At 40.6% G+C, this 15,975-nt stretch overlaps 1 protein-coding gene across 1 annotated transcript; it reads right to left on the bottom strand.

Moving 5' to 3' along the window:
- Positions 1-44: 44 nt before the first annotated feature.
- On the bottom strand, positions 45-15,628 carry oxtra (oxytocin receptor a). The gene is made up of 2 exons (XM_068315253.1): positions 14,613-15,628; positions 45-338 (listed from the first exon to the last, which is right to left on the bottom strand). Exons 1-2 carry the CDS (start codon positions 15,538-15,540, stop codon positions 85-87), a joined length of 1,182 nt encoding a protein of 393 aa, XP_068171354.1. The 5' UTR covers positions 15,541-15,628; the 3' UTR covers positions 45-84.
- Positions 15,629-15,975: the final 347 nt, after the last annotated feature.

Here is a 15,975-nt window from a genome sequence, read left to right as displayed (position 1 = left end):
TACATCTGACCAGTGAGACTAGTCTGCATGAGGAGAAGCAGGGAGGGTGGGGGGTAGCTGGAAAAAGGCAATGGTGGAGACTGCTTATGTTGTAGAAGTCTGTGTGATGCTTCTCTGACTGCTCGTGCTTTTAACAGCAAAGGTTGAGGAGATGCTCTTGTGACTGGAGTCAAAGTCACGCTCACAGCGGCATTTGGAGGATTTGAGGTAACGAGTGGAGCAGCACAGAAAGTTCTGCCTAAGATCCTGGAACAGATGTCCGGCAAAGCACATGTAGATCCAGGGGTTACAGCAGCTGTTGAGGCTAGCCAGCAGCATGGAGATGATGAACGGCATGGCTGCAGAATATGAGACAGTAAGAGGGAATTTAAAAGAGACTGTGAAAAGAAAAATTAAATGGTGTTTTGTCATAGTTAAGTAAAGGTGTTATAGGTTTAAATACTGTAATATTCATTGCATACACTGAAAAAAGACTTCATAATTCCAATGCATGTATGCGGGTTGTTGTATCTGTGGTGTTCAGTGAATGCTTTCTAGCCATGCTAGTGATGTGGTTGATCTGGGATGCTAGTGATGTGGAGAATCCAACATGTTATTAAAGGATGTTATAAGGATTTTATTTCTGGTCTCCTTATCTCCTTAATTCACTTGAAAATGTTCTAACATGTTGGCATGTTGGCATCACTGACCATAGTAATACCTTAAGATATGAGTTTAATTCATTCTTTGACTGAACTCATTAGCAAAACTACTCATTAACTCATAAAAATATGGACAGTGATGGCAGTAACAAAAAACTGACGTGTCATATGTTTTAGTACTACCGGTGACGTGCAGTGAGATTCATGGTTGGTGAAGCACTGATTTCATCATAATCAGATTTACATACATATGAACCTACAGTTTAGCTTGTTCACCATTTAATTAGCAACAGTGAGTGGGTTATTTTTAAAGTCTCAGAGAATTATTTACACATACAAACTTTAACACACACATAAGCACAATTGATTAAAAAAAAAAAGTTATGTTGTTGCCTACATGTTTGTTTACATGTTCCACCCTGCGGAGGAAACTCATTTCGGCCGGTTGGGATCTCGTGCTTTCAGTCACGACCCACAGCTCGTGACTATGGGTGAGGGCAGGAATGTAGATCGACCACTATATCCAGAGCTTTGCCTTTCGGCTCAGTTCCTTCTTCACCATGACGGACCGATACAGAGTATGCATCACTGCAGATGCTGCACCGATCTGCCTGTCGATCTCCCGTTCCATCGTACCCTCACTCGTGAATGAGACCCCGAGATACTTGAACTCCTCCACTTGGGGCAGGATCTCATCCTCAACCCCAGAGATAGTAGAGCCCGTCTCAGAGAAACCAGACTCTGCTTCCTCATGGGAAGGCGTGTCGCCGGAATTGAGGAGGTCTTCGAACTATTCTCTCCACCGAGTCACAATGTCCCGAGTTGAGGTCAGCAGCGCCCCATCCCCACTATACACAGTGTTGATGCTGCACTGCTTCCCCCTCCTGAGACTTCTGATGGTGGATCAGAATTTCCTCGAGGCCATCTGGAAGTCGTCCCACAGGCCAAAAAGGCCCGATAGGACTCCTTCTTCAGTTTGACGGCGTCCCTTGCTGCCGATGTCCACCAACGGGTTCTGGGGTTGCCGCCACGACAGGCACCGACCACCTTACGGCCACACCTGTGGTCGGCTGCCTCGACAATGGAGGTGCGGAACATGGTCCACTCACACTGAATGTCCCCCGCCTCCCCCGGGACGTGGGTGAAGTTCTGCCGTAGGTGGGAGTTGAAACTCCTTCTGACTAGGAATTCCGCCAGGTGTTCCCAGCAGACCCTCACAATACGTTTGGGTCTGCCAGGTCGGACCGGCATCTTCCCCCACCATCGGAGCCAACACACCACCAGGTGGTGATCGGTCGACAGCTCCGCCCCTCTCTTCACCCGAGTGTCCAAGACATGCAGCCGCAAGTCTGATGACATGACCATAATGTCCATCATTGAACTGCGGCCTAGGGTGTCCTGGTGCCAAGTGCACTTATAGACACCCTTATGTCTGAACATGGTGTTCGTCATGGACAGTCCGTGACGAGCACAGAAGTCCAATAACAGAACACCACTCAGGTTCTGATCGGGGGGGCTGTTCCTCCCAATCACGCCCTTCCAGGTCTCACTGTCATTGCCCACATGAGCATTGAAGTCCCCCAGCAGAACGATGGAGTCCCTGCTGGGAGCGCTCTCCAGCACCCCCCCCCCAAGGACTCCAAAAAGGGCGGTTACTCTTCACTGCTGTTTGGTGCATAAGCACAAACAACAGTCAGGACCCATCCCCCCACCCGAAGGCGGAGGGAGGCTACCCTCTCGTCCACCGGGGTGAACCCCAATGTACAGGTGCCAAGCCGGGGGGCCATAACTATACCCACACCTGCTCGGCGTCTCTCACCATGGGCAACTCCAGAGTGTCCAACCCCTCTCGAGAGGACTGGTACCAGAGCCCAAGCTGTGTGTGGATGTGAGTACGACTATATCTAGTCTGAACTTCTCAACCTCACACACCAACTCGGGCTCCTTTCCTGCCAGAGAGATGACATTCCACATCCCAAGAGCCAGCTTCTGTAGCCGGGGATCGGATCGCCAAGGTCCCCGCCTTTGGCCACCACCCAGCTCACAATGCACCCAAGCTCTATGGCCCCTCCCAGGTGGTGAGCCCATGGGAAGGGAGGGTTCATAAACATTTAAATGATCTTAAATAATAAGATAAATAGTTCGTCGCTCAATCGCAGATACCTTAATCACGTGTGGTTCCTGAAACGCATTCACCACAAAGAACAAGGGCACACTGTAGTCTGGTTTCCACTCACCGGCTGTTCATTTTTAAATTTTAATTATTCCATTTCCAACTGTATGATTACTGCTGGAGGTATTTACAGTCCTGGAAAATAGTTACTTAAGAGAAAAATTCATTCATTCATCCGTTCATCCATCCATTTATTCATTCATTCATTCATTTGATCCGCTTCTACCGCTTTTGCAAGTCGGATTGCTGGAGCCTATCACAGATGCCTTACAGGCAAGAGGCGGAGGGCACTCCGAGTGCATCGCCAGTGCACCACAGAGCCACACAAAAATTAGCAACCACTCACACACACACTCACACCTTTGAGCAATTTAGAATGACCAATTCACCTCAGGTGACAGGAAGCTGGAGAGCCCACGCAGACATGGGGAGAACATGCAAACTATGCACAGAAAGGAATCGAACCCGGAACCTTGGAGCTGTGAGGCGGAGTAAAAACACTCGAAAAGTATTTTCTGATGGTGATAATCTAAACAAAGACTATTCTTGCTAAAACACACATTGGAACAGAAAGGAGATGAAACGCCCCTTACGCATTCACTGACAAGTAATCTGCCAGGGAGACCTGACATTTACAATTCGCCAAGTCCACCACCAACTGACATTTGGCTAATGAGATTCAGATTAATGCGATTGGTTTATACCCTGTATTTAACTCTTCTTTATAAATAGTAATCTTTCTCTCTGACTATTTGCACTTTGCTATTCTCACATTGTCTCTAGTGACAGTTCTTGAGCCTGAACAAAAGGGTTCTATGCAAATGACCCCTGGAAGGCTACGATAGTCACGTGTGTGTGAATAATAAGAATTGATCATTTGTCAAGAAGGGGTTGATTAATGGAATTCAAACAAATTCAAACAAATTCAACTTTTTAAGTTTCTTTATTCCCTCTCCCTCATTTCTCTGTCCCCCACTGCTCCCCATGTCTTTGCTGCCTCTGTGCCTGTGTGTGTGATTTCTAGGGTGTGGTTTACCTATATTTGGAGATTTATTTTATCCTGTTTGTTTGCCTTTTTGTTACCTTCTCTTGTGCTGCAGCACCTCCATCTCCCTGCCTCCCCTGAAAGTTGGTCTGTTTGTGAGTCATTTGGTGTCAGATGTGAAGATATCTGCCTGCTGCCTGTCTCACTCTCAACCTAATCTGCCATTCATTGCCTATGGTCATCATTCTTTATTACATCATATTCTTAAAAAACAGTATTTGTTAACTGTTATCCTGCATTTTTTGGTCCACATGTTTTGAAACACAACATAGTGATTGGAAACCACTGAACTGCCCTTTTACTAGTTATTAGTTATATATCACTACTACTGCAAAATATATGTACAGTAATCTTTAAACTGTGAAAATGCCATACTGCCATACTATCAGAAATCTTCTTTTGATCCTAACATTCAGTGATAGTCTAAAGTAAAGAGAGATGAGCTTAACCTTATGAAAAAAGATTTAACGTCTCTGAATTAGTCAAGCACTGACTTCAAGTTCATAGAATAAAGAGTATGAGTGAGCAGCCACTTACCTAAAACTAATTCTAGCCCTAACACTAAACCACAACCTAACCCTAACCCATACCCTAACTATAGCCCTAACCCACATGCAACATGCTCATCTAGGCATTATGTGTGTGTGTCTGTCTGACAGAGAGTTTAACCTTGTGTTTTTGTCTTCTACTTATAAAAAGCCTTTCTACCTGTGAAATGTGAAATCAGTGGTATTTAAGACACATTTAAGAGGAATGAGAATATTTTACCATCCTCTGACATTTCCAAATACTGGTGTAGTGACCAGTCTGAACATGCCCTTTCAGAGTCAAACATTTGCTTGGCAATTTCTTGCTTCCCTTGAATCTCAACAAAACACATCATGATATCTTTATTAGCCATACAGTCTAGACATTGTGTTGAAATCTAAAAATAACATTTTATCACCTCAATTAATGTGTGACATAAGCTACCAGACCCATGTTCTTTTAAAAAAAAGTTTTTTAGTTTGTTATAAGGAACATATGTCAAACTAAAGGCCTGCGAGCCAAATCCTCCATATTTTATATGACCCACAAGTCTTCAAAGAGTCTAATTTTGTCGACGCTTCTTTATGGAAGTAGGGTGTCCATAAACTACATGTCCCAAGAAGTATGTCTGTTACCTGCACACTGAAGCTTCTCAATATCAGCATTGCCAGGAGCAGCGCTCATTTCTTTAGCTTTCATATGGTTACAGAAATTTTCAAAGTGCTTTTCATTTTGTGAAGTAGTGTATGCTAAAGGCATGTGAGTGGTTTGCCCCAGACACAAGTTTTTAACAGCATCAGCTTGTCAAGAAACTCTATAGGAGACCTCATGACAGATCACGAATCTGAACAACATTAAGTGCAGATCACACAACAATAACACAGGTTGCTACCACGTAAGCCTTGTATTTCAATTAAGAATTCAATACACATTAATTCAAACAGTTTTGTTTGCAGTCTTTGTTTTGTCATTGTTGTCATGTGCAGGGGTTGGAAGAAATTTATCTTTGTATAACTGGGTCATGGCTAATGTAAATTACAAAAAAAAAATTTGTATCAGAAATACTGCAAACTTCAGCAAGTCCTTTTTGCAAGAGTCTATAATGTACAATTCTGTTTTTGCAAGGTTTATTTTGTAACCTGATAACTCTGAAAAGCTTGTGATTATTTTCATTTTGTGTGGGATTGAAGACCCTGCTTTATTTAAATAAAGTAATAAATCATCTGCAAATAAGCTTAATTTAACTAGTTTCTTTCCTATGTCAATACTGTACTTCTTATTCGATCTGTCTCTAACTTTTTGAGCCAAAGGTTCAATATCTAATGCAAACAATAATGATGAGAGGACAGCCTTGGGCAGTACCTTTAGATAGTGAGACAGGTTTTGAATTACATACGTACAGTATATATACTGTATATGTGTGCTTTAGAAGCCCCGTACTATGTTCTGATCATATTTATAAAACAAATAGGAAATGTGTATACTACTAATACCTTAAACAAGTAGGCCCATTCTATTCTATCAAAAGCCTTCTCCACATCCACATGCCATTAAAGTTAAGTCAGTTCTGTGTTTCTATGCATATTGAGTAAGGGAGAGGTATGCTCTGATGTTAGTTCTTAAATCTGTAGTTTGAATAAACCCTGCTTGGTCATAATCACTTAAACTTGGTAAAATGTGCATCAGTCTATTATTCAAAATTTTATTTATGAGCTTCCTATCAAGAAGAAGAAGAAGAAGATTTATGATCTTCCTATCACAGTTTATTAAGCTTATTATCCTATAATCAGAAGGTGTTTCACAGGCCATACCTTGATTTGGTATAGCAGATATGGTTGCTTGGTAGATGGATTCAGATAAAATTTAGATTTTTTTGCACTGAATTAACCACTACTACATAAAAGGAATCAAATTTAACCCAAAATGTGATATAAAATTCTGTAGAAAAACCGTCCATTTCCGGAGCTTTTTTTAGAGAGCTTAGTTCAGTCTTTTGGGTGTCCCTTATCTCTATTTTTGTAGTCAATGTTGTTTATTCTTCCATAGTCATCCCAAATTAAGAGGAAGAGCAATTGGAGAACAAACAGAAGTTCGAATCCTTGTCGTCACTCCAATGGCTGCCCCTCATTCTCTTGGTTGGTCTTTCCTGTTTCCTCATTCAAATCAATCATTGGGTACCTTTTTATATGGCTCATGTTCTTCTATGCGAAAGGTGTGAAAGCCTTGTTTTTCTTTTCCATTTGCTATTTGAAGAACTGCTGGATATCTCATCTCAGTTTTAAAATTGAGATCATGTAATTTTTCCCTCAGAAGCCCAAATGCATCACATTTCTTTTTTAGTTTTAGTACAAAAATGCCAGAAATTATTCTGTACTTACTGGCCTTTGGCACAGTGTCATCCTTGGTTGTTTAGCCTGGTTCGCTTTACTTGTGTTGACAGCTTTCAGGATTTGCACCTTTGTTTGGAAGTTCTGGACCTGGACTATGATGCCTCTTGGGTAGCGTGCATTTTGATGAAGTAGACCTAGTCAATGTCTCTTCTCAATGTCCGTCTCCTGGAGTGCTAAAATCCACCAGATAACGAACAATCTCCTTGCCAATTTCCTCTGATTCCGGCATTTTCAGAAGTGTAAGGTTTTTCTCCTACTGTCAGTTCTCCAGTGTGTTAATATATTCCAATGCTTGGTGGAGGTTTTTTGATGTATTTCCTCTGTGTGCTTAATTAGATGGCGTGGGAGTACATTTCTCCTGTAAGCAGCCCACGTTTGGTATCGATTGAGTCTACTCTCTTCGATAGACATGACACAAGATTGTTTAATCGGCAATGCCCAGGAGTTTATCAAGTTTACTATCAAACTTGTCTAATCTTGCTGTGTTTGTTGGCATTTCTGCAGTTTGGAACCTAGTGTACATCCACACCTGTGCCCTTGTTTGTTACACTTTGCAGACCATGTCCATTTTATCTCCCGATGATCAGTTGACACAAGGAATAATAATGCACTATGTTGTTTAATTAAAGACTTTACCATGCATTTTCTTCAACATAAAGTTCATGAAGTGATGTTTTATTGAACAAAAAAAGGCCCTATGCGACCAGGAGTTTTCAACCTCTCTGACTGTTTGCGTCGCACATGCTCCCTCTCAACTTACAAGAAAACCAAACACTCTTAAAGGACAATAAATTATTTTTCCTTTCATCTGGTAATCATTGTCATACATGGTCTCTCCAGTAGGAAGATAGAAAAACGCCATAATGCTCTCCCAATGCTTTCAGATCAGTAATTTCCAACTGTGAACTCCAGGAAGAGATCCTGAATGAAAAGATTAGACGGTCAAAGCAAACACAGACATGAAGATGGGCTTTGATGTTTTATATTCTGAGCCCTTATCTTGGACTTCTGTGGGCCAATTCCCTAAGAGTGTCTGTGTTTAGCCTCATAGGGGTTTTGATATGTTACGAACAATCACAACAGACTCTGTGTATGTTAGACACATAGAACTTTTAGTGGGCTTTTATCACTTTCAATACTTCACCTTCAACTTTAATTCTCATTGATAATCTCATTTTTCATTCATGTTGTATGCCTTTGTGTCACAGTGTATGTCGGCGGCAGGCTATGTTAGGGGCCTTTTGATGACAAAGGTTAAGGAAGCATCTTTTTTTTCTGCGTCGTGGACAATCTCTTCTCTATTTTGCCACATCAAAACATTTTCTTAAAGAATTCTGATTGCAGACTACTTTTTTTATGAAGTTTTGTTGTTTCCTAACAATGACAATTAATATCCTTCTCATCTCATCTCATCCCATCTCATCTCATCATCTCAGCACATGGATTTGTGGTTTTAGATGCAGTGCTGCAAGGCACAGCAGCATCACTTACATCAATAAGTCATCTTCCTTATCACTGCACAGAGCCCTGTTGTTCTGTTTATTTTAAATTTATTGATGTTGAGCGTGCTGTACATCCAAATTGCTTAAGTAATTTTATATCTTATTTATACAATTTTAGTGACATCTTTGAGGGATGAGCCAATCTTGCATCTAGAAAAACTGCACCAATTGTCTTGATGGATATGTAGCATATTGACATCAAAATTTCATACTCAAAAGGTTGTTTGTTTGTAAAATGAACTGCACTAAGGACTTTCTTGTGATTGGCAAGTTACCATAATGTGTTCAGATCTTCTCATTCAGTTACAATGAGAATATGCACAACAGCTTCTTTCTTACATCAAATTACATCAAATATTGTGAATAACATTTTTTAAAAATTCAAATGTTTGTCCAGAATTTGTTATACCATTTACAAACCAGTGCTGCCACACTCTCATGCCAAATCAACATCATGGTTGCACTTAACAGGTTGGTTTCACTGTAGGGGTTATGTATTTACTCCTTATAATATTACACAATTGTCATTGCGTGCAAATATTATACTTTTTTATAATAACGTTATTGATACGTAGCTCTGAAAGTAGAAGTCTTCAAAGATATTGGTAAGTAGACACTCAAGTGAATAATTGCTATGTTTATTATGATTTAAAAACAAAAATGGACACATTGATATATTTCAATCAATAATTGTACATGGTCACAAAAATAGTCTATTTATGTATGCACTCAAACTCAACAGGTAATCTGCTGGGATCATGAGTTTTAGAAGACGGTGTGCAGTTTAAAAAGTGAGTAGATGTGTGAAAAACTAAAAGAAGAATTAATTTGATTATAGTAAACATCTGGCCACATGAAAACACACACACACACACACACACACACACACACACACACACACACACACAGAGTACATTTAGTAAGTAGAGCATTATAAAGTCAAAATTAGAAATAGGGGCCATTTCGCTTCATGACCACATTCGTCAGGCTCTAGTTCAGCATACTCAGACATAATGTAGCTGGAGCGGGATGTGAATGTAATACTGTTAGTGATCCTGAGATATCATATTTTTATTTTTTATCTAACCTTTATTTAACCAGGAGGTTCCATTGAGAATTAGAAATCACTTTTACAAGAGAGACCTGTCCAAGGTGACTGCCATACAAGTCAAAAGGGATATAAAATGGGTACAGACTAATGATACATAAATGTGTTAAACATTAAGAAAGTAAAATGTTAAAAAGAAAACAGTACAATGTTAAAGCAACAAACAAGCAAAACAGAGCAACAACAACTGTAATATTTGGAATGTTCCCCTCATGAAAAACAGTGATATTCGTCTTTCACTACATTTTTTATGCTACTCTTAAAGTCGTTAAAGGGGGTAAGTGTTTGTATCCATAGAAGATTTTCAATGACCATGGTGCATAACTGGAAAACAGTTTTGTCCGTATATTTTAAGAATCACAGAACATTCAGAAGCAACCACTTGGAGGCTCGTAGATAGTACGTTGAGGCCCTGACAGACAGAAAGTTTCTGAGGTATTCAAGACGCATATCTATAAAAGCTTTATAAACAAACAAATACCAGTGTTGTTGCCTATGAATGTTTAGCGAATGTTAAAATACCCATTCTGTGCTTGAAATGGAGCTAACTGGTCATGCAGTGCAACTCTGACTTCAAGGCCAAGTTCAGGGAGGTGAGTGGAAAAGCAGACAAGCTTGGGTCATTTTTGAGAGAATTGACCACCAGATTCCTCATTTTTTCCAGGATGTTCAGGTGGACCATGTGCCTTTTTGGGAGCACATTTATGTGCAAAACGTTTTTCTCCACATTGAACGTCAGCAATTCCATGTAAAGTTGTAGACTTTCTGATGTCTATCTTCAAACTATACTGACGTTCTCAACTGCTTCTTCCCTCAAGGTACATAAGACTCAGCTGTGTGAGTGGAAACACTGCCAGGTCTCTGGCGGTAAAAAGTAGGCAAGAGAAACCATGTTCAAAAAAATGTTCATGTTCTTCAATGTTGCATTCATGTTCATATTCAATGAAAGGAGGGTCTGGCCAATTGTTGAACCTCAGATTGAGGAGGAACAATGTGGGGTTTTTCCTGGTCATGGAACAATGGACCAGCTCTTAACTCTTGCAGGGATTCTGGAGGGGGCTATCAATGCCTGTACGCCCAAAGTGAGAGTTGTGTTGTCAATGTCAGTGGTAATAGAATCTACAAAGATGGCAAAGATTAAGTGCTGTGTGCCTTGGACTGAGGCTGAGATGCTCTGACAGTCAAATATGGGTGAGACTGTCCTGTTGGACTTTGGACTCCCATAGACACAGTTCATTATGGGAGTACATAAAAAGACCAATTTCTTCCCAAAGCCAAAAAAAATCACTTCTGTATAGTATATCTCTATTTTCATTGCTTACTTCCTTCAAAAATAGTTGGAACTGACAGTGACTCAAGCTCTGCACCCAAATCCAATTCAACCTTCTTGTGACTGTGGTCATTTTGTTACGCAGTCCCAGAATTTTGCCATAGCTTTCTGGTGAACAATGCAGTGGTGAGCTGTCAGGAATACATGGCAGTGACTTTTTATTTTATTTTTAATTTCCTCTTTCACCAGTCCAAAGGAGCCAGATCAATTCTTATGGCATTAGAAACGAGACTACTCTACCTAAATAATAAATGGATGACACTGAGACTGACATCTATAAGACACCTCCAGTACTGGGGAATTTAGATTATGGTCACAATGCTTAATTTGTTTATATTAGTTTTTTAATAGAAAGCAAATGAAACTATTTGCAACGTCTCAAAAGTTAGGCAACATATTAGTTTGTACTCAGCTCTTGGGCATTGCATTTCACAAGTGCTGATTGTATAGCTATATAGCATATAGCTATAGCATGTAGCTATACAATATAAGTGCTATATAATCAGTTCAATTTAGACTTTAGAAAAAATGTAGCCTTTTATGACACATTTATTCACCTTATGAAGAAAATGAAACAAGAGGATTGGCACCATTCTTGGAGCTATTAGCTTACATAAGTACTAAGACTAAACAAGTCAATATTTACTTTTAGGCCATTTTAGCCAGAAAGCCTTTAGGTATTCCATCCAGTCTGGTCTGTTTTATAAATGGAAGGTAAACTTGTGCACGGACAAGGTTTTGTTAGATGGATGAAGCAACTACAGGAATTTCACCTTGGATAACCCTGTTCATTTTCTGAGTGTCGACTAAAAGTCAATATTAGCCAAACCATAATCTTCTTCAACCTAACCCAACTTGTTTTAGTGCCTAATACAAACCTGATTGTTTCTATTTCATAGCATTAGGAAAGTATTCTGGAAAAAGCCGCCCCACAGTAAGGCGGTTGCGGATTCGAGTCCCGCTCTGTGTGGAGTTTGCATGTTCTTCCAGTGTCTGCGTGGGTTCCCTCCAGGTTCTCCGGCTTCCTCCTACCTCCAAAAAACATGTGCTTCAGGTTAATTGGCTGTTCCAAATTGCCCGTAGTGTGTTAGTGTGTGCGTGCATGGTTGTCTGTCTCTGTGTGGCTCAGCGGTGTACTGGCGTCGTGCCCGGAGTTTCCCCCGCCTCACGCCCTAAGCCAGCTGGGATAGGCTCCAGCTCCCCATGACCCGCTACAGCGAATAAAGCGATTAGAACATGGATGGATCTCTCTGCTGATACAGAGGGGTTAAGCCAAGCTTTCTTGGCTTTTTTCAAAGGACCCAACATCTGCCAAAGAATACCGATGATGCTAAGCAGTTAAAATAATATAAATATTTTCAAATGAAACAAAAAGTCTTATTCATGAGCGAAAGGATTTCCCTTTTTGTGTGGAGTCATCTGCTGGATTGGATAACAAAAGTTACAGAGCCCATAGAATAAAAAGGTCCTCAGATATCCACATTATTTTTTAACAGTGCGCTAGTCTATCTTACTCTAGCTAAAAGAAGAAGGTAACAGCGCATTACCTGAAATGTCAAAGCATTATTCAAGGTGAAGTTTACATATGGACTCAGATAACCTTGAAGCTGTAAAACTCTATTTCTGTGACTCAGCTTGAACGATGATGAAAATGGAAAAAATAATGTGTTTATGAGGTGAACTGAGGAAAACATGGTCATCATTTTTCATAATTCATTTCATTAGTCATTTACTCTCAGTAATGCTGAAACAACAGAGCTTTCATGCACAGACAAACTCCAATCAAAAGGAAACATTTCCCTGAATAATGATTTCAGTCTCATTAAGATTTTCACAAGTCCTTTTTTCAAAGTGTCACATAGAACAATCAGCATCAATATCAGAATTTGTGTTTGATACCTGCTGCTGTTTTCTTTGAGCTTGCAGGTTACCTATTATTACTCATTAACAATTAGTCATACTCTTTGATGCTCGCTAATCTTTTTAACACACACAAACACACACTCACACACACACGCACGCACGCACACGCACACACACCCACACACACTGATTCTATAAGTGTTCAGTTTTTACAGCCCGGTATCTTCAAAATTGTCTACAAGAAAATACAAACTCAGATGAATAATCTTGCTAACATGCTTTTTTTTCTTCAACAATTTGAAACAGTTTTCACAGATATGTTTCATAATTAAATAAATAATACATTTCATAATTATTAGTAATTTCTATCTGTATATTTCACTGTGTATACTTCTTGTATATCTGTAATGTTTATACTAGAGTACTGTATATCTTTCTCCTAATTAATATAAACCTATTGTTCTTAATTCTCTTCTATACCCAATTTATATTTTCTTCCTTTTTCTATCTATCCTTCCATCCATCCATCCATCCATCCATCCATCTATCTGAAACTAATTTTTCAATATAGAAATTCTGCCCACTGAATAAGGGCTTTTAGCTCCAGGCTGTAACATGGGGAGTCATTTTCCTGAGAATGACTCTAATGGACACTTTATCTGCACAGACACAGGTGTCACGACAGCCTATCTTTTGTACACAAATGCTTGTACGTCTTATTGCCAATTTTGGCCTTTCTGAGTGCTGTTCACGTGTAGAAAGCCATCAAAGATTAACCACCTCAGCCCTGCAGGCTCTATGAATGGGAAAAAAATTATGAACAGAGGCCTGAACATTGACTGCTCATCATGATACTTCCTGCCATTTTTGTCTGATTTTGTTTCTTTGTCATTTTAGATCAGTGGAAATACATTTTTACATGTTATTAAATTGAACACACTAAATAGTTAATGTTATTCAAGCTTCTGCTGTAAAGGAGTGGCATGGCCCAGCAAATCAGTAAAAGTGGGGCTCATATACATTAGATGGTTGCTTAGGGGCCTGTTGTGGTTAAATGTCAACAATGCACCCTAAAGAGCCTCATAGGCACAAACACAAGACGCTTAAGGTGTGGTGGTGCACACTAATTTGATTAATGATTAGCCATCAATCCTCCCTACTACATATGGAGGGTCAAAAGATTTTGTCTGTAATTTAGCACTAGGGTTTGCCACCAGTGTTTCTTATCAAACAGTCAAAGTAGCATAAATAGTTTGAGAACATAGAAGAAAGTACAACAGAGGTCCGTTTTAATGTGTTCCATACTAGCAGACTAACCTTTAACCCCATCAGAAAAAACATGTGCTTGATACCTTAGATAAGGTAGCTGTCAGTCCACCTGAAAACGCAGCTTGGTCTTGTCTAATGAACCTCTATCTAACCCCAGTGGATTGTAGGGCTTGTTTTTCTACTTCAGTGTCACGATCACGAAAATATCACATACTTCACAGTATACCTGCATATGGCTTAACAGACAGCTTATATAGATAGTCTTGTGTTTTTGGTTTGTTTGGAGGAAGGTTTGTTTTGCATTTTTTCCGTCGAACCTCCTTCTGCACGATGAGTCCACAGCAACAGCAGTCGCTACAAACTCTCCTCTTTCATTGTCTTACTTGTTCTGTGAAAGATTTTGTCATCCGCTCTTACTCTGGCTGGGCTATGTATCCAGATAACAGCAGGTCTTGTCTTTTAATGAGTCATACTTGAAAGTCCCTTGTCTGACCCACTTTAATATATAAACCAAAATAAACACCTTCCGTGCGTAACGAGCGCCTTTGCGCACGAAAAGGTTGCGTCAGTTGAAAATTTGCAGTCGCCTTTTTTAATCTATTCTGCTGGGTAAACTGTGCATCTGCTAAATGAGGGGACATGTGTATTTGGTTTTTGTATTAATGCTTCATTAGCTTTGTAACGTGAACGAATCGGTGTAAGCGGAGACCTGATGCGCACTCGCTTCAAGTCGGCACACCGTCAAAGTTAAGAATGAACGTACCCTCACGGGGAGCAGCTGGATCCCACGCAGACCACATCTGAACAGAGAAAAACGGGGTCCAGCAGACGATGTAGACCAGGACGATCACAAAAGTCATTTTCACTGTTGTTATTTTCGCCTTGGAGATGAGCTTGACGCTGCTTACACGAGTCAGGGTGTTGCGTTTGGAGGTTTTGGGCGTCAGATTTATACACTGCTCACGCTTGGTTTTCAGTTTAAAGTTTTGCCATATTTTGAAGCTGATCAACCCATAGCAGCTGCTCAGAATAGCCACCGGAATTATATATATGGTGAGGCTGATCCATGTGATATACGCCTTGGCTCCCCAAGGCTTCACAAAGTCAGCCCAGCAGTCATACACTCCTGCGCCGATGGGAGCCACCTCTCTCAGGGAAAAAATGAATATCTGCGGGACACTGAAGAGCAGACTCAGAGCCCATGAAAGTATTACGTAGATACGGTCTTTTCTCTTGTGCAAAGAACGAAGAGGTTGACAGATCGCCAAGCATCTGTCTAGGGACATCAACACTAACATGTACGTGGAGGCGAACATCCCAACGACCTGCAAGTATTTCACCAACCTGCACAAGAAGTCCGGTCCATAGAATCGAAATGTAATGTCCCAGATAAGTTGAGGTAGAACTTGAAATATTGCCACGACCAGATCGGCGATGCTCAGATGTTTCATGAAGTAATACATGCGGGACTGGCTGTGCTTGGCGGTGTGGATGGCCAGCAGGACGCAGAGGTTCCCCGCCAGCGCCAGAAACAGCACCAGGGCGAGGACAATCACCTCCACCTTCGCCACCTCCTCATTCCTCTTCACAGGGTTCGTCTTATTCATCCAACCGGTCCCGTTAGTGAGACTTGCGTTCCACCAGGAATCGTTGGATTGCCAAAAGTCACTTTCGCTTGGAACACTTTCCATCGTCGCAGTCTTGTTCCCCGCCGATGCGTCAAGACTATGAAGTCATGCAATGGCTGGAACAGTTACCTGAAGGCTTCCTAGATGATTGTCGTCTCTGCTTCCTCACAGGTGACCAAACGAGTGTGTTGCTCAGAACATGCTTCAGTGATGAGCAGGGATTGGATGAACCTCAATTACCCATGCTCATGACGCGCAAGCAAAGGAGAGAAAATTTCCACTTGTCTCAAATACGTGAAGAAAAAAAAGTGAACTTATGTTGCAGAAAATTGCTTTGACAAAAAAAAGCAAGCTCCAAAATTCGTGAGAGTAACCTCACTGGCAGTGTAATCCAAATTAAAAAACAATTGTCTGAGTAAATTCAAATAATTATTGTATGGTAAAAATACACATGAGCTTCAAAATTAGAATAAAATCTAAAAATATTTTGAGGAAAAA

Source organism: Antennarius striatus, chromosome 5 (assembly GCF_040054535.1).
Source record: "Antennarius striatus isolate MH-2024 chromosome 5, ASM4005453v1, whole genome shotgun sequence".
Classification (NCBI taxonomy): domain Eukaryota; kingdom Metazoa; phylum Chordata; class Actinopteri; order Lophiiformes; family Antennariidae; genus Antennarius; species Antennarius striatus.
This window is presented reverse-complemented; position numbering and strand designations above follow the sequence as displayed.

Bases quoted from the DNA above. Each gene is read 5' to 3' on its own strand.
- oxtra (XM_068315253.1), bottom strand. From the start codon at position 15,540: ATGGAAAGTGTTCCAAGCGAAAGTGACTTTTGGCAATCCAACGATTCC. The intron at 339-14,612 runs GTACGTTCATTC...CATATTCTGCAG, and splicing joins TCCAGCTGCTCCCCGTGAGG to CCATGCCGTTCATCATCTCC.